This window comes from Phyllobates terribilis, unplaced genomic scaffold (genome assembly GCF_046119375.1).
Source record: "Phyllobates terribilis strain yellow unplaced genomic scaffold, ASM4611937v1 Scaffold_1__5_contigs__length_1240528914, whole genome shotgun sequence".
In the NCBI taxonomy this organism is placed as follows: domain Eukaryota; kingdom Metazoa; phylum Chordata; class Amphibia; order Anura; family Dendrobatidae; genus Phyllobates; species Phyllobates terribilis.
In genome coordinates this window covers 957,703,422-957,729,551 of record NW_027362761.1, presented here as the reverse complement: position 1 = coordinate 957,729,551, position 26,130 = coordinate 957,703,422, and the positions used below count along the sequence as shown (strand labels likewise).

Here is a 26,130-nt window from a genome sequence, read left to right as displayed (position 1 = left end):
TTGGCCATACACATTCGGCTATGCATCATGCTTTCATATATGTTATTTGTATCATGTTCATTTCCTGGCATGAGTTACTAGCCGTATGATCATAACGTACTTTGATCTATGCCCCACACTTAGACCTTTATGCTCTGTCTCTGGTGGTAGGAACTCTTTTTGTCTCTTTGATCATTTGGGTACATTAGAGATCTCATTACCCCACATCTTACCATTTTTAACAGTCTTTTCTCTTTTTCCAGACCTGATTTTGACACTGTCTTTTTCTGATTTTGTTATTATGTACTATTAAAAATAAAATGTATCACTTTTGCATAAACTGACTCCACAGTTTATTTGATTCCCTGCTCTTTGAGTCACATTGCTGTTCATACTAGAGATTCGGGAATAATAGCTTCTTTTTTGGAATACTTATTGATTTGGGTTGTGGTCAGCTTGAGTGACACTTTTTATAGGTTTATATGAGGAGGACGATGCCTGGAAGATAACTCCGCCTCCGCACTTCATCTCCATATGTTTCACCTCCTAACGGTGACTAGAAAGGAAATCTTGCGCGTGTGCATTACTTTTCTCTTCTTTCCTCCGCAGTCTTCCGCCCTTCTATGGCCATAGGCATCAAGTGCCTTCTGCGCAGGTGTCATTCCTAGGGTACTCTGGCATACGCGTCTAATCACATTGGGAACACTGGAAACAGCACCTGCGCAAAAGGCACTTGATGCCTAAGGCCATAGAAGGGCGGAAGACTGCGGAGAAAAGAAGAGAAAAGTAATGCATGCGCGCAAGATTTCCTCTCAAGCGGCCAACAGAGTGAGGCTGATGGGAGGCGCTGAGGCGGGATGTATGAAGATGAGGTACGGAGGCAGAGTTATCTTCCAGGCAGCGTCCTCCCCAGAGCCTGGAAGACGTCATTTACATAAAGTGATAAAAGATGATTTCTCAGCAACAAAGTATACAGGGATCACTCTCCTCAGCAGTCTGTAACCTGTATGCCCATATTAATAGGTTAGATAGGTCAAAAGTGGTGACAGATTCCCTTTAATAATCCTTTGCGTGAACTTATATTTCTTTAGTATCCCAATATTATATATCCAAATGGCGCCCTGTGAGGCGTCTGTATAACTTGTAGTCATGTTAGAGGTCAGCTTTCATAGCATCCAGCAAATCTAGCTGTTAGATGTACGACAGATTCCTGTCCACTGATCAGGGTAAAATTATGATTAGGGAAGTATAGTTCCAAAAACGTTAACATTTTTACCCAAAACATGAAATGCATTTTTCACTTTGATTTGTCACTTAAAAGACTCACCGATACAAATACAGTCTTCATTGTTCTCTAGAGCTCTGTCAGAAAACATGTGAAAATAGTGACAATGAAAATATTGAACTGACCTGAGGTAATACTGCAGAGTCTTCTTGCTGTTAGAATTAAACATGTCTCCTTATCAGGTGTGAATGGATGCAAAGAATCTCTATCCATTTGCACCTGATGAAAAGTCATGTTTGGTCCTATAAGCTGACATTTATTTTTTTACTATTTTGGTATGATGTGTTATCTAATGACACTTTCCTTCTGTGATTTTATTATCATTATTGCAATCAATAATTTTATGACACTTCCAATACCCCTGACAATTGCCCTTCGATTTAGTGGTCAACAGTCTCTGAAAGTTATATTACGAAGGAAGGAAGGAAGTTACATGGTCGGGTCAGGCAAGAAAATGAAGCAATATAGAATTATATAAAGTACATTTATTTTCAATATAATATTTAAGAATTAAATAGCAGTCAGATTGTAAGGTTATTACTAAGGTTACGTCGTTATAGTTACTCTAGAAAAAATAAATAGGACTCGCAGGCATACAATACTAAAGTACACTGCACATTATTCAGGAAGTCTAGGTGTCCCAATTAAAAAGAAAAGCTAATTCTACAGAACAACAAGTGGGATCTGTTATGGATTAGTATTAGTAAAACATACCTGTAATAATTATTTAATTTGCATAAATCAGTAGTGGACGTGAGTACATGCAGAATGTGTTTGCCTCTCCTAGCCAGCAATCGTTATGCAAATGTCCATAATCCTCCTCAGTATCCAAAAATCTATCTAGTGTAAAGCAGTGAGTATCCAATGATCCAATATAGACTCGAATAAAATACATTTATTTCTAAAATAATATTTTAGAGCTAAATAGCAATCATATTCTATGGTTAACGAGGATTGATCGACATGTTATATTTTTCAATCGGTGGTCCTGCTTGTTTCACTCCCATTTACCTGCAGCAATTATCGGCATGTGTAACCGTTATTGGAACCAACAGTCGTTTTTACCATCCCTTGTCCCCATACAGTTGGCATATTCTTACAAGTGAATGTGTTGCTGACTAACAGTAATTTCTAGGTCTGCATAAAATGTTAAATCAGCCTGATTCCTGACTCATTTACATAGGGCAATGATCAGGGATGAACATTATCAACATTTGTTCAGTGGGTCATTAACCGATGCAAAATTTACTTAATGGGAATCTATTAGCAGGTTTTTGCCATTTAATATAAGAGCAGCATAATGTAAGTAAATTGAGCCTGATTCTAGGGATGTGTCACTAATTAGGTTGTGTGTTGTAGTTTCAATATAATCAGTGTCTTATCAGGAGGAGATTATCACTGCCTGACTAGGTCTCACAGGCAGGCTAGTCCAGCTAATCTGTGTAACCCAGCCCCCACCACTGATTGGCAGCTTGCTGACAGTGCACAGTGTACAATCATGGGTGTGGGTGGAGTTATACACAGTTCAGTATTCTGACCCCTGCTACAAGAAAAAGCAGGGATTTTTATCAAAACTAAACCAAGCAGTTCAGTAAGTGACACATCGCTGGAATCACGCTCTCTGCCCCTACACCATGCTGCTCTCAGATTAAATAGTAAAAAACTGCTGTCAGATTCCCTTTAAACAGTAGACTGGGGAAGTTCCAAGGAGTGGAATGCAGCTGCAACTTCTAAAGCAGTGTTTAACAGTATCAGGGATAGAGGGGATGTAAAAGATGTACATTTCTGTCCAAACTGCATCTAATGTACATTTCAGCTGCGTATAAGCTGACTGTAATTTTTTTTCAGAACAATAGGTACACTTTAAGACAACCTTAAATGGATTTTCCCAAAAGTAAATTGTAGGTGATACATGATAAGCATCATGGCTGTTTGACTGCTGGATCCAACCCCACTGACTAAATATGTACTACTAGAGTTAGCTGAATTTATTTGAGTAAATTGAATTCTACCTGAATTTTACAAAAATCTGTGTTCTCCAGAATGCAGATTTTTTATAATTAATGAAGATGGGCCCGGTTGGCTTTGCTGAACTGTAGAGGGCCTCGTGGCCACTTTCTTTGAAAGTTCTCTCTGTATGGTCCTTGTCACCTCTGCTTATTGCTACTTCTTATTATTACAGCGGAGGTGAGCTGAGTGTTCTTGCTTTTTTTATACATCTTATATTTATTATGCTTTGGGATCTGAAGAGACACCAGAGCATAATACGTATAAAATGAAGAAAATAAATTATGGGCATTCAATTCATGGCAAATAAATTTACTGTAAAATGAATTTCACAGTAACATCCAGCTGCTTTGGTGAATTTGAATATTGTTAGATAGGCTCATCTCTAATTATTACCTGTCCTGCGGATGGGTGATATATTTTGATTATAAGAAACCACCATTACATTGCCAATAATTTTCACCATTAGTGTTATAGTTTAGCTGTCCTACATATGTACCTGCTATGTCATTACGCATATTCCCTAAAAACAGGGCTTTTGCTCAAAACATTAGAAAATATCCAAACCAAAGTGTGCACTATGGGCTGCATATTGTTTCCTATGTGTATATAACCATTACTGTGATTTTCCATTAACACCCGGAGTGATCCAGTTATATTCTGCTTGGACCAGCACAAAACTGTTTTCCCTAAATTTCTTAAAGTGCATCATTTCTCCATTTTCCCTCAATGTAATAACATTGTTGTCTGGTTCACTAAAGGAAACTTCCGTCCTCTTCTGGCAGTATTGGGCATGAATGCATCGCAGACCAGCTGCAAGGGCCATCCCAAGAGCTACAGAGCACCCTAGTAGGATACCTAGCTGGGTCATGGCGAGGTGCATCCCTCTACCTTTATTTTCTTTCCCATTAGTTGGGACACCAAACTCCTGGACAGGCATAGTCACCCAGGAAGAAGTACTGATCTCTGTGTTTAGTTCCAGAGCTGGAGATTCCGGCTGGTGTAAAAAGTTGGCAGAAAGTTCTTTAGTGGCCTTGAGCTCCTTATATTGTGTGTTAGGAGAAGAGGAGCCAAGAATCTGAGAATCCTTGAAGGTGACTTTTATGGGCTCTTTCATCATTTCTTGAGTTTGTAAAAGTTGAGTAGTATACTGAGCCAAGGAAGCATGATGAGCACTCGGTCTTGGTGAAGTAAATTTTCGTACTGGCTGTAAATAAAATTTTACATTTTTTCATAGTATTCGTGATATTGCTTTGAAAGTATAGTGACAATAACAATGACTAATATATACATAATGCTCACATATTCATGTACAACTTTCCATTAATTAATTAATTCACTCATTCTATCTATGATATGTTAATAACAGTAATTGGGCTACCTTTGGTTTCTTACCAAGAAAGGAATAAATACAGCTTGCTATTTTTCTCAATCAATGTAAATCAAATATTAAACCCAGTAAAGCAGGAAGCTTGAAACACTTAAATAAAGTGCAATGAATTCTAAAATGAAACTCGGTTGTCCTGGCTTTATGTGAACAATTCAGTTGTGGCTTCACCTATATATTACATGCATCACTCACTTTTCCCCATACGTTGCTCTATACTCCATCAATTTTGGATCATCACCTACTCACATTATCCATTAGCTTTGGCTGTGTAGTTAGTCAGAGACAGATTACCATTACTTATTATTTATTAAAAAATATTTTTTATAGCTATGAGCCACAAGAAATCCCTTTAATTTATATATGCATTCATTCAATTAGGATCTTCATATGCCTTTAGTAGAAGCTAGTGAAGAACAGTGTGTGCTAGATACCTGTCAACCCAGAACGCAGTAGGTGATGGCAGCAAGTTGTGTATCTAGAGCGTTTGGTTTGATTTCTGCTTAGTTTGCAACCTGAGTGGAATGAGTGGAATTAGATTAACCCTTTATAGTTTTACCCACATAATGTGCTGTGAAGGTGTGCACATGGTAGCACTATTATATTTAAAGGGGTGGTCCGGCACCTAAAATGTATTTTCTAAATATCTATACTTACACTCTAACCACTTTTGCAATTTGCTTTATTACACAACACCCAACACTTTTCCCTATATATCTAATCCTCTCAACCGTGATGTCACAGGAGGCTGGGACTGCACTCACTCCCTGCAGTGTCCATCAACCCTTCTGGAACAGGGTGTCACAGGGGGCAGCGCTGCAGTTACTCGCTAGTTTCTTGCATTGCCACCCTTTGAGCATGTCCTGGATCCTGGGTGATGGACACTGTTGGAGAGGTGAACCCAGCATCATGACTTTTATCCCCACCGCTACCATAGTTTCTGCAAAAAACATTGTCAGGGGGCAGAGATAGTCGAGGACGATAGTGGATAGGTGATTAGTTTGAGAGCAATGCTAGAAGCTGTGACGCGGTGCTGGGGTCACTCATTACTTCTACCTCTGCCCTTGATGACATCTTTTTCTTAGAAGCTTTGGTGCCGGCGGAAATAGAAGCTGAGTGCCAACACTGCACTCACATCTCCCACATCATCCATCACCCAGGATCCAGGATGTCTACATGTCTTCAGAGACAAGGGTACCTCCTTTCTGAAAAAGCTAACGTGAAATGCGCGTCCAAGGGTGTCTCCTAGGTGGGAGTACCACAAACAGAATGGGTGAGTCTTTTTAATACAACTTATATTGAAAATAAGCATGTAGTTGCACAGTTATGTGGCCCTTCACCTACTCCCTATGCTGATGGCAGGGACTAATATTTGTTTGTGGGGTTGTATTTACAACTTACATATATATATGAAATGATGATTATGACTAACTGACTCACTACATTATATGTGGTATCCCTTACCTTGCAGAGACTACATACTGAGTCTCTCCAATTACACCTCTATTTTTAATCATTTTTTGTATTGTGTATATCTAATAAAGCTATTGTGACTTTACTAAAGCGTATGACTCCGATTGGTGCTTGTAGGTTGTATATGTCTTCAGAGAAGGTGGCGATGCAAGAAACTAGTGAGTAACTGCAGTGCTGCCCCCTGATGACACCCTGTTCCAGGAGGGGTGATGAAGGCTGCAAGGAGTGAGTGCAGCCCCAGCTACAACACAGTAGTTTGACAATAAATGGCTTCACCCAACCAATAACCGTGAGTGTAGAAAAAGTTTTTTTGTTATCATTCATATTCTCTGAAACAAGGCCAAGAAAGGAAAAATTCTGCCGGGGTATGTCAACTTTTGAGCGCAACTGTAGAATTCCTCATCTACTATATAATTGTCTTATCCCGTCTGTCTGTCTGTCTGTCTGTCTATCTGTTTGTCTGTCTGTCTGTCCTGGAAATCCCACGTCGCTCATTGGTCCGGCAGCGGCCAATCAGCGCCGCTGGATTTCTGAAGAAAGATGGCGGCCGTTAGCGGCTCATCTGGCCGACGGAGGTCAGCGGCGATGCAGCGGGGAGATGAGCGGCGCTAGCAGCACAACTACCTCAACCGGCGCCGCTGACCTCCATGCGGCTAACGTCGGAAGATCAGCGGCTTGGCCCGCTGATCTCCCGACAGCAAGTGTGAACGGCCGGCCGCGACCAATCAGCGAGATGGGCGGCAAATTTAAACGCCGTTCTGCTTATTGGTAGCGGCCGGCCACCGCGACCAATGAGCGAGATGGGCGGCAAATTTAAACGCCGCTCTGCTGATTGGTCGCGGTCGGCCGGCCACCGCGACCAATCAGCGAGATGGGCGGCAAATTTAAACGCTGCTGTGCTGATTGGTCGCGGTGGCCGGCCGCGACCAATCAGCGAGATGGGCGGCAAATTTAAACGCCGCTCTGCTGATTGGTCGCGGTGGCCGGCCGCGACCAATCAGCGAGATGGGCGGCAAATTTAAACGCCGCTCTGCTGATTGGTCGCGGTGGCCGGCCGTCCGCGACCAATTAGCGAGATTGACGCCAAATTTAAACAACGCTCTGCTGATTGGTCGCGGCTGCCAGCCACGGCCAATCAGCAAGATTGGCGCCAAATTTAAACAACGCACTGCTGATTGGTCGCGTCTGGCGTCAGCGACCAATCAGAGAGATTGGCGTCAAATTTAAACAACGCTCTGCTGATTGGTCGCGGTGGCCGGCCGTCCGCGACCAATTAGCAAGATTGGCGCAAAATTTAAACAATGCTCTGCTGATTGGTCGCGGCTGCCAGCCGCGGCCAATCAGCAAGATTGGCGCCAAATTTAAACAACGCTCTGCTGATTGGTCGCTGACGCCAGACGCGACCAATCAGAGAGATTGGCGTCAAATTTAAACAACGCTCTGCTGATTGGTCGCGGACGGCAGCCGCGACCAATCAGCGAGATTGGCTCCAAATTTAAACAACGCTCTGCTAATTGGTTGCGGTGGCCGGACGCGACCAATCAGCGATTTCGGTGCCAATTTGAAACACCGCTCTGCTGTTGGTCGCAGTCGCCGGCCGCGACCAATGAGCAGTATTGGCGCCAAATTTAAACCCCGCTCTGCTGATTGGTCGCGGTCTCCGGCCGTGACCAATCAGCAATATTGGCGCCAAATTTAAACACCGCTCTGCTGATTGGTCGCGTTCGCCCTCCGCGACCAATCAGCAGTATTGGCGCCAAATTTAAACCTCGCTCTGCTGATTAGTCGCAAACACCGGCCATGACCAATCAGCGATATTGGCGCCAAATTTAAACACTGCTTCGCTGATTGGTCGTGGTGGCCGGCCGCGAACAATCAGCGATATTGGCGCCATATTTAAACACTGCTCTGCTCATTGGTCGCGGTTACCGGTCACGAATAACCAGCATTATTGGCGACAAATTTAAACACCGCTCTGCTGATTAGTCGCGGCCGTGACCAATCACCATTATTGGCGCCAAATTTTAAAATTTAAATAAAGCTCTGCTGATTGGTCGCGACCGCCGGCCGCAACCAATCAGCATTATTGGCACCAAATTTAAACCCCACTCTGCTGATTAGTCGCGACCGCCGGCCGTGACCAATCTGCGATATAGGCGCACAAATTTTAACACCGCTTTGTTAATTGGTCGCGGTCGCCAGGGGCGACCAATCAGCGATTTTGGCGCCAAATGTAAACAACGCTCTGCTGATTGGCCCGCCGCGACCAATCAGCAATTTTGGTGACAAATTTAAACAACGCTCTGCTGATTGCTCGCGGTCGCTGGCCGCGACCAATCAGCAGTATTGGCGCCAAATTTAAACACCGCTCTGCTGATTAGTCGTGGTCTCCGGCCGCGACCAATCAGCAGTATTGGCGCCAAATTTAAACCTCGCTCTGCTGATTAGTCGCAACCACCGGCCGTGACCAATCAGCGATATTGGCGCCAAATTTAAACACCGCTTCGCTGATTGGTCGTGGTGGCTGGCCGCGACCAATCAGCGATATTGGCGCCATATTTAAACACCGCTCTGCTCATTGGTCGCGGTTACCGGTCACGAATAACCAGCATTATTGGCGACAAATTTAAACACCGCTCTGGTGATTAGTCGCGGCCGCAACCAATCAGCATCATTGCCGCCAAATTTAAACCCCGCTCTGCTGATTGATTGCGGCTGCCAGCCACGGCCAATCAGCAAGATTGGCGCCAAATTTAAACAACGCTCTGCTGATTGGTCGCGTCTGGCGTCAGCGACCAATCAGAGAGATTGGCGTCAAATGTAAACAACGCTCTGCTGATTGGTCGCGGTGGCCGTCCGTCCGCGACCAATTAGCGAGATTGGGGCCAAATTTAAACAACGCTCTGCTGATTGCTCGCGGTCACCGGCCGCGACCAATCAGCAGTATTGGCGCCAAATTTAAACACCGCTCTGCTGATTAGTCGTGGTCTCCGGCCGCGACCAATCAGCAGTATTGGCGCCAAATTTAAACCTCGCTCTGCTGATTAGTCGCAACCACCGGCCGTGACCAATCAGCGATATTGTCGCCAAATTTAAACACCGCTTCGCTGATTGGTCGCGGCCAGCCACCACGACCAATCAGCGATATTGGCGCCATATTTAAACACCGCTCTGCTCATTGGTCGCGGTTACCGGTCACAAATAACCAGCATTATTGGCGACACCGCTCTGGTGATTAGTTGCGGCCGCAACCAATCAGCATCATTGCCGCCAAATTTAAACCCCGCTCTGCTGATTGGTCGCGGCCAGCGAACGCGACCAATCAGCATCATTGACGCCAAATTTAAACCCCTCTCTGCTGATTAGTCGCGACCGCCGGCCGTGACCAATCTGCGATATAGGCGCCAAATTTTAACACCGCTTTGCTAATTGGTCGCGGTTGCCAGCCTCGACCAATCAGCGATTTTGGCGCCAAATTTAAATACCGCTCTGTTGATTGCGCCTGGTCGGCCGCATACCTATTCTAGAATACCCGATGAGTTAGAATCGGGCCACCATCTAGTGTTGTATATGTGTCTATGTAACCATATGAGATGTGATTTGATGGCAGACACAAGAAGGCTGTGAGTGCTGGCTAAACATTTTACAATAAGGGAATGTGTTTGAAATCTGAACAGAGATGAAATTTTATATGGGGCGCTTAATTTCCCCAGTGGAGGAGGTATAGTCACACTGCTAGAGATAATCACTACCATTAGGTAGAGTGATTCAAGAGTACTCCGACTATTTCATAGCATCTACCTTTTTATTTTACTTTTCTCATTATAAAAATATTTTGTTCTTTTTTTAAGTACTGTATATTACGTAAATTAGAGTAAATAGAGTACAGACTGAATTAAAAGCAAAAATGATGTCTGAAGTTTGTCTTGGCCCTTGGACTTTATGATGTTATGTACAATTAAATGCTGACCTGATTACCTGGGCATAGGCAGAAATAGCTATAGCCACCTATTGACCAGATGTATTCCAATAGCATGTCCTTTTTGCATTTATTTTGAGGAAATGAGCCATCATACATCTGCTGTACTGATAAGTGTAGTCATAGCCACCTAATTTTTTCAGTACAAACACATCCCACAAAGAAACACATACTGTGCAGTACACATTTTTTTTCAAAGGAGCCTGTAGGTAACTTTACGTATATGGCATATAGATATGGAATACGCTTGTATATGTAGGGGGTTTACATTTTGCGTATGCCAAATGTGAACCAATAGCATGAAACCAGCGTAGAATCCTGGTAATTATCTGTATACTTTATTATGGAAACTACTGTTTAACTATTTTAAAATTAACATTTACTAAATGTCATTCTTTACTGTATAAACAATTCTTTACCAATCACTTACCTTGCTTTCTTTTCCACAACCACTGCAAGGAGTTGTGAGTCTTCTATGAAATAAGTGTTGAGTCCTAAAACAAAAAATCTAAAATTAAAAAAATACTGCATTTGGTTGTACAATGATAAACCAGCAGAGCACTTTACCATCAATGATGAGCTCTCTTAGATCATAATGTAAAGAATAATTTTACTCAAATTTGTCCTCAAGTGCTATAAGTATTGAAGTAAATTGACATGCTCCAGATTTCAAATCCATATTTTTTTTTCTGCAGAGTGGGGCTAAAATTTGGTAAAATCCTACCCACTCAGCTGCTATTATAACACTGTAAAATGTTAAGGATTTTAGCCCAGAATTTCTGCTACGTGAACTATGCCCTATAGTTACAGCACTAAAATAAGGGATTAATATTACATTTTGCAGAACAATCTTGCTCAGCTTTCTGTTGCCTGTATAGAGACCACACTCCCACTACGTCACCTAATTCACAGTTTCCTGCCACTTATCAAGCCTCTGTCTGTTTCAGAATCAGTACACTAAGGCATTGTCTCTACTCTTTCTGTTCTGTAAAGACTTGTTACTCCCTATGGCGTTACCCCTGTGTTCAAGGGTTTCCGTACACAAGGGCTTAGCCTCTATTTTATTGTTTCCTGAGTCCAACGGGTCCAACTTTTTTGTCACTGTTCACTGTGTTTCCGTTCCTTGTCACTCAAAGGTTAGGTATTTAAAGAGTTGGCCACTGCTTCGATTTTGATGACCTTAGGATAGATCATCACATTCATGTGGGTGGGAGTTGTTAGCAGCATCGGTGCCTGCCTGATATGAAGACAGAACACCACAACGCTGTGCACTGTGTAGTGGCCATTCCAGGGTGCTACAAATCAGCTTCTATTCACAAAAATCTAAAAGAGGTAAAAGTATGTGGTCAAATTTTCTTTGTAAAATTTTTAAATGAATACTTAATATACAATACCTGCTATTCATGCTGTGAGTTGAGTTTGGATATCGGGATTTGGTGTTCCATAATGTCACGGTATGGGCAGTTGATCCACGATACTGGAGAAATAATTCTGTTTCTACATGATTATGAACACTGGTAGGACTACTGGGCACGTACTGTGGAGTTTTCATAGAAGATGTGACATTAGGAAAGACATGCTTTATTTCCTCTATAGCAGTGTCAATGGAAATTTCTGGTGGCTTTGTTTTGGTAAAGCTAACTAAAGAAGTCTTGTGTATATCAGCTGAAGTACTGGGGTACTTAGGACCTGTTAAAAGAGTAAAAAATACATTACAAATTCTCAATTGCTAATATCTGAGAAAAATTTGATGAGTGAAGTAAACCATCTTATTCTGTATAAGTGATAACTGTGTGCTATATTTATCTTTTAAGCGCAGACAGAAGTTCACCAAACGCTCTTAAAAATGAACTAAACTTTTTCATGTAATAATTTTTCAGCCTTTGCCAAGTTAAGATTTTTTTGCAATATACTTAAAGGGAACCTGTCACTAGTTTTTGAACCTATGAACAAATGGCACCACCTTTAACTGCTTCTGTTCTGCATCTCACAAACATGTCTATCAGCTCCTGACTCCCCCTGTGTACCCCAAAAAATAGCATTTTGATATGCTCCCACGCTGTATGTAAATAAGGGTGGTCCGGTCCTATGGGCTTTCTTACTGCTGCATCTGTTCCTCTTTTCTGCTCCTAATTGCGTCTTCCTGCTTTGGTTGATTTGGATGCGTCATCCACATTGCGAACCGAGATATCGCGCCTGCGCAGTAGCCTCCCATGACCGAGCCAGTGCACTCTGCTGTACCTGAGGCCGGTTTCACACGTCCTGATTTTTCCGGTACCGGATAAACCCTTACCGGAGATGTCTGTGTGTCCGTGTGTGGCAACCGTGTGTAGCCCGTGTGCCGCATCAGGAGCACACGTACCGGCGCCTGGGAATCAGTGTACAGTTAGCGCTGTTCCCAAGCGCATTGTCCCCTGCGGGCGCTGTGATCAGCACGAGCAAGGGACAATGTTGAGAGTAGTAGTATTCTGCTCCCGCAGTGTCCATGTGTAAAAATAAGAATAAAATAATAAAATTCTTATACTCACCTGTCCTAAGTGTCCCCCGTTGTAATCTTATGATTCTTGATGCCGAGGAGCCGGGGAGAAGGGAGAATGAGCCGCTCCAGTGAGCTGAGTGGAGCTCATCAAGTGACAGGACACCGCGAGTCATTCTCCCTGGCTCCTCGGCATCAGCAGTCAGAGGATTACAGGGGGGGACATGCCTGGACAGGTGAGTATAAGGATTTGATTTTATTCTTATTTTTATGCATGGACACTGCGGGCGCAGACTACTACTCCCAACATTGTCCCTTGCTCATGCTGATCACAGAGCAAGCAAGGGACAATAATAAGGGCAGCGTTCAGCACACTGCACTTTGAAACAGCGCTAATTGTACACTGATTCCCAGGCGCCGGTACGTTTCACAATGATGACACACGGATGTCATCCATGTGTATTCAGCGTGGGACATTTAGCGGACTGTGCAGCGTGTAAAAAACGGACATGTCTACGTGTGGAGAACACGGATACACGGTCCGTGGAACCACACTGACATGTGCGCAGACTAGTGTTGAGCCACCCCCGTAGTGTTCGAGTTCGGTTCGGTTCGTCGAACACCCGTGTGTTCGCCGAACTGTTTGTCGAACTGTTCGTCGAACACCTTCGAACACCGTTAAAACCAATGGCAGGCAAACAAAAACACATAGAAACACATAGAAAACACCTTCAAAGGTGTCCAAAAGCTGACAAACTGCTCAGAAGACACAACTAACACATGGAAAAGTGACAAGTACATATAGTCATGAGAAAAGAAAAGAGGTGGAGGAGTAAAAGGAGGGGGAGACACAGATATAGGCATGTCATGCCCTTCTAAAATCTAAAAAGTGAGAAGCCGACACGTTCAGTCCGCTCCTGCTCGTGCCACCTCCGTGTCGCCGGGTTTGTGCCAGAGCCGCGGTGAACCCTGACGGCCAGCCCCCCTCTCCCAATACTGGTGCCTGTCCGCTGGTGGGTCGAGCGAGCCCCCCTGTGGTGGAGGCAGCTCTAAGCTTTTTAATTTAAATTGTCTCTCTAATTTGAATGAATACACTTTAAATCCATTTACAAGGATCTATTGGAGGGCAAGTCTCATGCCAGCAGCCGGGTAATTCCAGCTCCAGTAGCGTCCACTAAAGCTGCTGCAGTTAAAAAGCTTTTATAAGGATCGAGCTCGGCTGTCCACCGCAAGGCATCCTACTGCCAGTCCCAGCCCCTATGCCTTGGGGTGCCTCCTGATGCTCTTCACTGAGCATCCCGTGGTCCCGAAGCATTTCCTTTGAAAAAATTAAGTGTCCAAACTACAGGTGGTGTAGCTTGCTTAACAGCCGGGATAATCCGCTGACTAGCAGACACTGCTACTAGGCACAAAGTATTTCCTGGGCTAGATGCAGTTAAAAATTTGTAATTAGATACTCTCGTTGGATGCTGAGAAAGCATTCCATAGAGTCTCCTGGCACGCCATATATGATTCTCTTAAAAAGCTTGGGGTAGGGGTCTAGGGGACCCTTTTATAGCCAAAATCACTGCCCTGTATCGCAATACGTCACCTAGGCTGAAGATAAATGGAACTGTAGCACCCTGAGGGCTCGGTTGCTACAGAGGTATTGCACCTCACCCAGAGGTGTGATATCTCACTCTCAGGTAAGGATGGAGTGTGGATCAGGACCCGACACCTGCATGCATTACACCACATTGCCGTGGGGCAGGGCGACCAATATGCCCCTGAGATAGGCACGACAGTCCCTGTCCCTGGCTGGAGTGGGGGGAGGGAACACTGAGGAAGGGGAACCCTGTAGTGCAGGAGCAGGGAGGAAGCAGTTCCTGGGTGCATTGAGAAGGGAGTATAAAAGGTGGGCACCATCTTAGTTCAGTGCAGAGAAGTCTGAGCAGAAGTGGCAGGGAGCAGGGGCTCTGCATGAGCTCTGCTCCGGAGGCGGGCCTAGTAACAGAGGCCCAGGCCTGGAAGAGGGAGAAGGAAGGAAGAGGAGCGGAGAAGGCTCCAGGAACGAGGAACAAAGGGATCCCAAGGGTGCGGACGGGCGAGTCGCCACCGCACACCCGAATCCACCTGCATGGAGGGGTCAGGCCAAAGGGGGAGACCTGTCCCCGAAACTAGTGGAGGCAGGAAACGACCCTCAGCTAGAAACCGGAGGCTGTGACATTTTATGTGGCGCAGCCCCTCGCTACACCCGCTAGGAGGGCAGCACATAGGGTCAGGGAAACTGGCGCCAAGTTTACCAAGAGGAGGCCCGAGGCAGCCGGACAGAAGGGTTGGTAAGAAAGGCCAGACAAAGGACACACAAAGGGGGTCCTGTGAAGCGCTCCAAAGTTATCTGGGAGTTGTCTGAGCCCCTCACCTGGTGAGCACAGTACGACGTGGGCAGCCTTTACCTGCAGACGTGGTCTGGATAATAAGAACTGTGAGTAAAGGCCCTGGACTGCATCACTGACTCCGTGTCGTTACTGCTGCTGCCCTGCACCATCACCCCCATCCTCCGCATACACTGCCCTGAGGCTATACTCCTCCCGTGGGGAGTTATGCTACGCTCTGCTGCACCGACAACACCAGCCTCAGCGGTCTGCCCTGCAGCGGCGGTTCACTCTGACCGCAATCCACGGGTGGCGTAGTCGGACATTTAAACATCAAAACCACATAAATAGTTCCGCCACTGGTTTGACCACCCTGAGCCACGGAACCAGGTCGCCGCCACGAAGACTACAACCACCAGCATCCACCAAAAAGGGTCCGGCTCCGGGTGTCCCAAGGCCCAGGGGGTGCATCAGAACATTTTCATCACCTTTCACAATCACCAATGGGACAAGGCAGGGATGTCCTCTGTCCCCTCTCTTATACATCCTAGTGACGGAGCACCTGCTCTCATCAATTCGCCATAACCCCAATATTAGGTGGATTGAGGTGGGAGGCACCGAGTACAAGTGCTCTCTATTTGCTGATGATGTACTAGTATATATCACTCAATCACATATATCCATCCATGCTGTTATGGCTGAAATAGATCACTTTGTTACATGGTCAAATTTTAAAATCAATGCAGCGAAGTCTGAGGCCCTCGATGTCTCCCTCCCCAAATCCATATAGGATTCCATCCAGTCCAACTTTCCCTTTGCCTGGCCCTCACAGGGTATCAAATACTTAGGAATTCCTATTCATAGAGACCTCTCCCATCTATGTTATCTTAATTTTGGGCCCTTTATTGAACAACTCCATACAGACCACGGTTGGCAAGTTAGAACTGTAAGATTCACTACGTGAACCACTGGTGTTTTGTGGAAAAGCACATGTACACTGTGTTCCAAATTATTATGCAAAAAGTGTTTAGGAGTGATAAGGGAAGAATTTGTTTGTTTGTCAGTTAAACTCATTGATGGTGATGTGTGTCAGGGCTCTTTATATCACTGTAAGCAATTGCAGACACCTGTGCTAATTAGTTTGGCAGGTGTGTCCAATGAAAGGCAAGACTACTTAAGAAGGCTGTCTCACATTATTAAGCAGCCTACATTTTCTGCCAAAATGGGAAAGAAAAAGGATGTGTCGGCTGCTGAGAAGCAACAAATTGTGGAGTGTTTAGGTCAAGGCATGACTACAATCAACATTGTGCGATGATCAGGATGAAGTGTCTTGGCAATCAAGAAGTATGTAGCTGATTCACAGTACACACGTGTGCGTGCTGATAAGGGCAAATTGAGGACTCTTTCCTACAGGCAATTACGTCAGGTTAAAAGAGCAGCGGCAAAAAAGCCTTGTCATAGCAGCAGACAAGTTTTTGAAGCTGCTGGTGCCTCCAACGTCCCCCGAACAACAAGATGCAGGGTCCTTCAGAGGTTTGCAGCTGTGCATATGCCATCCTGTCGACCTCCTCTATCCACTTCACACAAGCAGAAACGGCTCCAGTGGGCCAAACATTACATGAAGACTGATTTCAAAACTGTTTTGTTCACGGATGAGTGCCGTGCAGTGCTCGATGGTCCAGATGGATGGAGTGGAGGATGGCTGGTTGATGGACACCCCACGCAAACACGGCTACAGCGCCAACAAGGAGGAGGTGGAGTAATGTTTTGGGCTGGAATCATGGGGAGAGAGATTGTCGGCCCCTTTAGGATCCCTGAAGGCGCTAAAGATGAACTCCATAATGTATGTGGATTTTCTCAAACAGCACTTCCTGCCATGGTTCAAGAAGAAGAACCATGTATTTCACAGCAATATCATTTTTTTGCATGATAATGCACCATCTCATGCTGCACATAAAACATCTGCATCTCTGGCTGATATGGGCATAAAAGGGGACAAACTTATGGTGTGACCCCCATGCTCCCCTGACCTCTACCCCATTCAGAACCTCTGGAGCATCATCAAAAGGAGTGTCTATGATGGTGGGAGGCAGTTCACATCTAAGCAACAGCTCTGGGAGGGTATTCTGTCCTCATGCAAAACAATTGAAGCAGAAACCATCCAAAACCTGACAAATTCAATGGACGAGAGAGTTCAGAAGCTCCTTTCGAACAAGGGGTCCTATGTGAAAATGTAACATCACCTAGAATAAAGTTTTGAGTTGAAAACTGTTTGATTTCAGTTTCTAATAACCTGCTAATGATTATAATTTCAAAAATGACCATTTTTTTGGTCTTTATTAAAATGAAAAGGTTGATCGAAAAGTTTGGGGGATCTAAGAGTGTGGCAACCCAGTAGTCATGATTACTTAGAATTCTGACAATATTAGGGTCATGTTGCAGGTAGTGCAGCAAGAAGGCACTTATGTGTCTTGCGCATCTCGGAGCCCCAAAATTATTTTCCGGGCTAGATGCAGCTACAAATTATTATTAATTTTAAATCTGGTGGAGCTAATCAGTGCTGCACACTGCTACAAAGCCCAAATTATTTTCCAGTCAAGATACAGATAAACATGATTAGTAATTTGAAAGCTTAAAACGGTTGGTAGGGTGATTTTAACCAATCATCAAGCTTTTACTCTCCCCAGGATGACACAGGGGTAGAAAAGTCGTTTCGGATCCATGATTTGTTCATCTTTATGAACGTGAGTCTGTCTACATTATCAGTGGAGAGCCGCGTGCGCTTATCTGTCAGCACACCACCAGCAGCGCTGAACACACGTTCAGACAGAACGCTGGCTGCGGGGCATGACAAGATCTCCAAGGCGTAAGTGGCTAGCTCCGGCCATTTATGCAGATTGGAAGCCCAAAAAGAGCAAGGGTCCAGTGACACAGTCATGGCTTCAATGTTTACTTGGAGATACTCCTGTACCATCGTCTCTAGGCGTTGACTATGTGTCAGACTTCTTGTCTCCTGTGGCCTTGCAAAGGATGGGCTAAAAAAGTGGTGAAATGATTCCGCAAAATTGATGTTACCAGCAGATACTGTGGTTCTGTTACGGTTTGAGTGCTGAACACTTGACGGTCCCACGGTTGGCAAGTTGGAACTGTGAGATTCACTACGTGCACCACTGGTGTTTTGTGGAAAAGCACATGTAAGATTCTGCAACAGTCTCTGCTGATACTCCTGCATGCGTGCATCCCTTTCTATGGCAGGAATAATTTCTGCAAATTTACTTTTGTACCGGGGATCTAACAGTGTGGCAACCCAGTAGTCAGGATTATTTCTAATTCTCACAATTCGAGGGTCATGTTGCAGGTAGTGCAGAAAGAAGGCACTCATGTGTGTTGCGCATCCAGGAGCACCAAGTCCCTGTTGTGTTGGTGGCGAGGTAACAATCATGCTTCCTTCCTCTGTCCTCTCCCCCCAACCTCGCACAACAGAAATGTGATCAAGGTCTCCCTCATCTGATGAGTCTTCCATCAGTTCGTCCTCCACTTCTTCCTGGGCTCCTGCACCTTCCTCACTAGTTTGGCTGCTACCATGCGCCCTGGTAAAACCATCTCCCCCACCCTCACATGCCTGCCGCCTTGGTGCTGCCGACCGTCTGGACCTTGCAGATGTTAGCCCTTCTGCATACAACTCCTCCTCCTCTACTTCCTCCACCTCCTCTTGTGCCACCACCTGACTACGAAATTCTGTTTAACATGTGCTCCAGCATGTAAATCACCGGAATAGTCATGCTGATAATGGCATCGTCAGCACTAAACATCTTCGTCGCCATTTCAAAACTGTGCAGAAGGGTGCATAGGTCCCTGATCTGAGACCACTCCTCCAGCGTGATTTGCCCCACCTCCGGATCTCGTTGGCCCAGGCTATACGTCAGAACGTATTGCACCAGGGCTTGTCGGTGCTGCAACAGTCGCTGCAACATGTGCAGAGTTGAATTCCACCGGGTAGGCACATCGCATTTTAGCCGGTGAAGTGGCAGGCCCAACGACTTCTGTAAAGATGTAAGTCGCTGAGCTGCGGGATGTGAACGGCGGAAGTGAGCACACAGCGACCGTGCCCTCTGCAGAAGGCCATCTAGTCTGGGATAGTGGGCTAAAAATTGCTGGACAACCAGGTTCAACACGTGAGCCATACAAGGCACGTGTGTGACATTGCCCCGGCGAAGGGCCGCACCCAGGTTTGCAGCATTGTCGCACACGGCCTTCCCTGGTTTCAGGTCCAGTGGAGACAACCATTCATGAAATTGGTTCTCCAGAGCTGACCACAACTCCTCAGCTGTGTGACTCACATTTCCCAGACATTTCAAAGTAAAAACCGCCTGATGACGTTGAGCCCTACTGCCAGCATAGTAAGGAGGTGTGCAGGATCCCTTCTGCGCAGTTAGAAAGCTTGTAGCATGACCAGACAGGCTTTGGGTGCAGGTGGAAGACCGAGAGGAGGTTGAGGAGGCAGAAGCAGTGGAGGAACTTTGACATAAAGAGGATTGACGCACAACTCGTGGGGACGGCAAGACTTGGACAGCAGCCCCTTGTCCTGCTGTCACCATAGTTACCCAGTGCCCAGTCAGCGACATGTAATGCCCCTGTCCATGCCTACTCGTCCAAGTGTCTGTGGTGAAATGCACCCTGTCACACACAGAGTTTCTCAAAGAAGCGGTGATGTTGTGTGCGACATGCTGGTGGAGCGCAGGCACACCTTTCTTTGAGAAGTAGTGCCGACTGGGCATCTGGTACTGGGGCACTGCGACGGACATAAGGTCTCGAAAATCCTCTGTGTCCACCAGGCGGAAAGGCAGCATTTCTGTAGCCAAGAGCTTGCAGATGGTGAAATTCAACCTCATGGCTAGGAGGAAATGGTCTTTTACTTGTCCACATCTGAGGGACCGAGGGCTGGCTATTGTGCTTAGACGGGGTTGATAAGGGTGTCCCCGGCAAACTGCGGGTCTGTGAGGAAGATGCAGGCGGACATGTTAGGTTGCCTTGATCCAAAGGTGGTGCTATCGATGTCGGACAGCGCTCAACACCAGCTGGTGTTACCACCTCCAAAGAAAATGATGACCTGCCAATCACGCTGGCTGTTGCGGGTAAAGAGGTGGCAGGTCTGCGCCCCAAAACAGGTGTGACTGCTGTCCCCCCAGTCACAGAGGATGAAGAGGCCGCGGATGCACAAGATATGGCAGACGGTGGTTGGCCCGGCCGGCTAGGCCGCATTGTAGCACACTGAGCTTCCCACTGCAACTTATGCTTCATGTCCATGTGCCGGTTCATGCATGAAGTACTCAAACTATGTATTTTTTGGCCTCTACTTAGCTTTTGCTGACAAATGTTACAGATAACACGAGTTGGGTCATCTTTATCGATCTGAAAAAATGCCCAGGCTATGCAAGGCTTAGCACCCATGCGACCTGAAGAGCCACCACGACTTGTGGTGAGAGGCAGAGTTGTGTTTGAGGATGCAGTTGTTGACGTGCTTCCAGTACTACGTCTCTGTCCAGGAAGGCGCAACCTGACCTCGTCGTCACTAGCATCCTCCTCCACCTCCTCTGCTGACCTCATCTCTTGGCTGACTGTGGGTTGACAGTAAGTGGGATCTCCAACCTCATCATCATCACCCTGTGTGTTATCACACCCGTCGTCCTCAGAGCCAACCTGTTCCTGCCCTGACAAAAAACTAAAGTTGTCGCTCCAATCAGGTATTTGAGTCTCATCATCGTCTTCCTCATTGTCTCCACCAACAGGAGTTACAGTTTGGGAATGAGGGTCTACATTATGGTCAGAACCTTCTGCGTCTGGTCCTGGATCCGACTCATAAAAATTCTGGGCATCAGTGCAGATCATTTCCTCGTCTGGATTCACAGAAGCGCTGGAGTCGACCTCTGATTCCCAGGCTATAGTATGAGTAAACAGCTCTGCAGACTCAACCATCTGTTCTACCTCATACTCAGACGGGCAGCTGGAGATTTGGGAGCTGTGAGGAAGCAAGTGCAATTGGGGTGACACCTTTGAGGACTGGAGTATTTGTGATGTTGAAGTTGATGTGGAGGAGAGCCCACTTAAAGGAGCACTTGATATGCGTTGAAGCACCTGCTGTTTTTGTGCCTCATCTGGAATTTGTAGCGATTGGCGTGGCCATAAGAAAGGGATCTTATCACATTGTCTGCTAAAAGAAGTAGACATTTTAGTTTGGCTGGAAGATGGTCTTTCTTCTGCAGATGTTACTGTTGCTTTAACACCTACCCCACGGACACAACCTTTTTTCCCCTTCCCAACACGCCTATTCCCCTTTCCACCAGCAGCAGGCCTTTTTCCACTCATTTTGGTGGTTAACTAATTCACAACTCTGGAGTTGTTTGCACAAAAAAACAATGGATGGGAACCGAGCAGAGCTGAGTGGCCAAACTGTGGTATTAGGCCAAAACTATTGGCAGGGTTAGATGCAGAAAAAAATTATATTCAATTTGCAACCTGATGGAGGTCAGTATAGATGGACTAATAGAACAAGTCCCACACACAGCTAGAAGCCCAAATATTTTTTCAGAGGTAGATGCAGAAAAAAATTGTATTCAGTTTGCAACCTGATGGAGGTCAGTATAGATGGACTAATAGAACAAGTCCTACACACAGCTAGAAGCCCAAATATTTTTTCAGAGGTAGATGCAGAAAAAAATTATATTCAGTTTGCAACCTGATGGAGGTCAGTATAGATGGACTAATAGAACAAGTCCCACACACAGCTAGAAGCCCAAATATTTTTTCAGAGGTAGATGCAGAAAAAAATTGTATTCAGTTTGCAACCTGATGGAGGTCAGTATAGATGGACTAATAGAACAAGTCCTACACACAGCTAGAAGCCCAAATATTTTTGCAGAGGTAGATGCAGAAAAAAATTATATTCAGTTTGCAACCTGATGGAGGTCAGTATAGATGGACTAATAGAACAAGTCCCACACACAGCTAGAAGCCCAAATATTTTTTCAGAGGTAGATGCAGAAAAAAAATATATTCAGTTTGCAACCTGATGGAGGTCAGTATAGATGGACTAATAGAGAAAGTCCCACACACTGCTAGAAGGCCAAATATTTTTTCAGAGCTAGATGCAGACAAAAAATTATTTTGAATTTGCAACCTGATGGAGGTCAGTATAGGTGGACTAATAGAACAAGTCCCACACACTGCTAGAAGGCCAAATATTTTTTCAGAGCTAGATGCAGAAAAAAATTATATTCAGTTTGCAACCTGATGGAGGTCAGTATAGATGGACTAATAGAACAAGTCCCACACACAGCTAGAAGCCCAAATATTTTTTCAGAGGTAGATGCAGAAAAAAAATGTATTCAGTTTGCAACCTGATGGAGGTCAGTATAGATGGACTAATAGAACAAGTCCTACACACAGCTAGAAGCCCAAATATTTTTTCAGAGGTAGATGCAGAAAAAAATTATATTCAGTTTGCAACCTGATGGAGGTCAGTATAGATGGACTAATAGAACAAGTCCCACACACAGCTAGAAGCCCAAATATTTTTTCAGAGGTAGATGCAGAAAAAAATTGTATTCAGTTTGCAACCTGATGGAGGTCAGTATAGATGGACTAATAGAACAAGTCCTACACACAGCTAGAAGCCCAAATATTTTTTCAAAGGTAGATGCAGAAAAAAATTAAATTCAGTTTGCAACCTGATGGAGGTCAGTATAGATGGACTAATAGAACAAGTCCTACACACAGCTAGAAGCCCAAATATTTTTTCAGAGGCAGATGCAGAAAAAAAATATATTCAGTTTGCAACCTGATGGAGGTCAGTATAGATGGACTAATAGAGAAAGTCCCACACACTGCTAGAAGGCCAAATATTTTTTCAGAGCTAGATGCATAAAAAAATTATATTCAGTTTGCAACCTGATGGAGGTCAGTATAGATGGACTAATAGAACAAGTCCCACACACAGCTAGAAGCCCAAATATTTTTTCAGAGGTAGATGCAGAAAAAAATTATATTCAGTTTGCAACCTGATGGAGGTCTGTATAGATGGATTAATAGAACAAGTCCCACACACAGCTAGAAGCCCAATATTTTTTCAGAGGTAGATGCAGAAAAAAAATATATTCAGTTTGCAACCTAATGAAGGTCAGTATAGAAGGACTAATAGAGAAAGTCCCACACACTGCTAGAAGGCCAAATATTTTTTCAGAGCTAGATGCAGACAAAAAATTATTTTTAATTTGCAACCTGATGGAGGTCAGTATAGATGGACTAATAGAGAAAGTCCCACACACAGCTAGAAGCCCAAATATTTTTTCAGAGCTAGATGCAGAAAAAAATTATATTTAGTTTGCAACCTGATGGAGGTCAGTATAGATGGACTAATAGAGAAAGTCCCACACACTGCTAGAAGGCCAAATATTTTTTCAGAGCTAGATGCAGACAAAAAATTATTTTGAATTTGCAACCTGATGGAGGTCAGTATAGGTGGACTAATAGAACAAGTCCCACACACTGCTAGAAGGCCAAATATTTTTTCAGAGCTAGATGCAGAAAAAAATTATATTCAGTTTGCAACCTGATGGACGTCAGTATAGATGGACTAATAGAACAAGTCCCACACACAGCTAGAAGCCCAAATATTTTTTCAGAGGTAGATGCAGATAAAAATTATTTTTAATTTGCAACCTGATGGAGGTCAGTATAGATGGACTAATAGAACAAGTCCCACACACAGCTAGAAGCCCAAATATTTTTTCAGAGGTAGATGCAGAAAAAAATTATATTCACTTTGCAACCTGATGGAGGTCTGTATAGATGGATTAATAGAACAAGTCCCACACACAGCTAGAAGCCCAAATATTTTTTCAGAGGTAGATGCAAAAAAAAAATATATTCAGTTTGCAACCTGATGGAGGTCAGTATAGATGGACTAATAGAGAAAGTCCCACACACTGCTAGAAGGCCAAATATTTTTTCAGAGCTAGATGCAGACAAAAAATTATTTTTAATTTGCAACCTGATGGAGGTCAGTATAGATGGACTAATAGAACAAGTCCTACACACAGCTAGAAGCCCAAATATTTTTTCAGAGGTAGATGCAGAAAAAAAATATATTCAGTTTGCAACCTGATGGAGGTCAGTATAGATGGACTAATAGAGAAAGTCCCACACACTGCTAGAAGGCCAAATATTTTTTCAGAGCTAGATGCATAAAAAAATTATATTCAGTTTGCAACCTGATGGAGGTCAGTATAGATGGACTAATAGAACAAGTCCCACACACAGCTAGAAGCCCAAATATTTTTTCAGAGGTAGATGCAGATAAAATTTATTTTTAATTTGCAACCTGATGGAGGTCAGTATAGATGGACTAATAGAACAAGTCCCACACACAGCTAGAAGCCCAAATATTTTTTCAGAGGTAGATGCAAAAAAAATATATATTCAGTTTGCAACCTGATGGAGGTCAGTATAGATGGACTAATAGAGAAAGTCCCACACACTGCTAGAAGGCCAAATATTTTTTCAGAGCTAGATGCAGACAAAAAATTATTTTTAATTTGCAACCTGATGGAGGTCAGTATAGATGGACTAATAGAACAAGTCCTACACACAGCTAGAAGCCCAAATATTTTTTCAGAGGTAGATGCAGAAAAAAAATATATTCAGTTTGCAACCTGATGGAGGTCAGTATAGATGGACTAATAGAACAAGTCCTACACACAGCTAGAAGCCCAAATATTTTTTCAAAGGTAGATGCAGAAAAAAATTAAATTCAGTTTGCAACCTGATGGAGGTCAGTATAGATGGACTAATAGAACAAGTCCTACACACAGCTAGAAGCCCAAATATTTTTTCAGAGGCAGATGCAGAAAAAAAATATATTCAGTTTGCAACCTGATGGAGGTCAGTATAGATGGACTAATAGAGAAAGTCCCACACACTGCTAGAAGGCCAAATATTTTTTCAGAGCTAGATGCATAAAAAAATTATATTCAGTTTGCAACCTGATGGAGGTCAGTATAGATGGACTAATAGAACAAGTCCCACACACAGCTAGAAGCCCAAATATTTTTTCAGAGGTAGATGCAGAAAAAAATTATATTCAGTTTGCAACCTGATGGAGGTCTGTATAGATGGATTAATAGAACAAGTCCCACACACAGCTAGAAGCCCAATATTTTTTCAGTGGTAGATGCAGAAAAAAAATATATTCAGTTTGCAACCTAATGGAGGTCAGTATAGAAGGACTAATAGAGAAAGTCCCACACACTGCTAGAAGGCCAAATATTTTTTCAGAGCTAGATGCAGACAAAAAATTATTTTTAATTTGCAACCTGATGGAGGTCAGTATAGATGGACTAATAGAGAAAGTCCCACACACAGCTAGAAGCCCAAATATTTTTTCAGAGCTAGATGCAGAAAAAAATTATATTTAGTTTGCAACCTGATGGAGGTCAGTATAGATGGACTAATAGAGAAAGTCCCACACACTGCTAGAAGGCCAAATATTTTTTCAGAGCTAGATGCAGACAAAAAATTATTTTGAATTTGCAACCTGATGGAGGTCAGTATAGGTGGACTAATAGAACAAGTCCCACACACTGCTAGAAGGCCAAATATTTTTTCAGAGCTAGATGCAGAAAAAAATTATATTCAGTTTGCAACCTGATGGACGTCAGTATAGATGGACTAATAGAACAAGTCCCACACACAGCTAGAAGCCCAAATATTTTTTCAGAGGTAGATGCAGATAAAAATTATTTTTAATTTGCAACCTGATGGAGGTCAGTATAGATGGACTAATAGAACAAGTCCCACACACAGCTAGAAGCCCAAATATTTTTTCAGAGGTAGATGCAGAAAAAAATTATATTCACTTTGCAACCTGATGGAGGTCTGTATAGATGGATTAATAGAACAAGTTCCACACACAGCTAGAAGCCCAAATATTTTTTCAGAGGTAGATGCAAAAAAAAAATATATTCAGTTTGCAACCTGATGGAGGTCAGTATAGATGGACTAATAGAGAAAGTCCCACACACTGCTAGAAGGCCAAATATTTTTTCAGAGCTAGATGCAGACAAAAAATTATTTTTAATTTGCAACCTGATGGAGGTCAGTATAGATGGACTAATAGAACAAGTCCTACACACA

At 44.0% G+C, this 26,130-nt stretch overlaps 1 protein-coding gene across 1 annotated transcript in view; it reads right to left on the bottom strand.

Moving 5' to 3' along the window:
* Positions 1–1,788: 1,788 nt before the first annotated feature.
* Positions 1,789–26,130, bottom strand: part of REELD1 (reeler domain containing 1) — a 122,003-nt gene continuing 97,661 nt past the window's right edge. The window contains exons 5-7 of the mRNA XM_073655946.1: positions 11,505–11,799; positions 10,541–10,604; positions 1,789–4,478 (exon numbers count right to left, since the gene is read on the bottom strand). Of these exons, the coding sequence (XP_073512047.1) occupies positions 3,888–4,478; positions 10,541–10,604; positions 11,505–11,799 (950 nt within the window). The 3' untranslated portion in view covers positions 1,789–3,887. The remainder of the gene's footprint in view (positions 4,479–10,540; positions 10,605–11,504; positions 11,800–26,130) is intronic.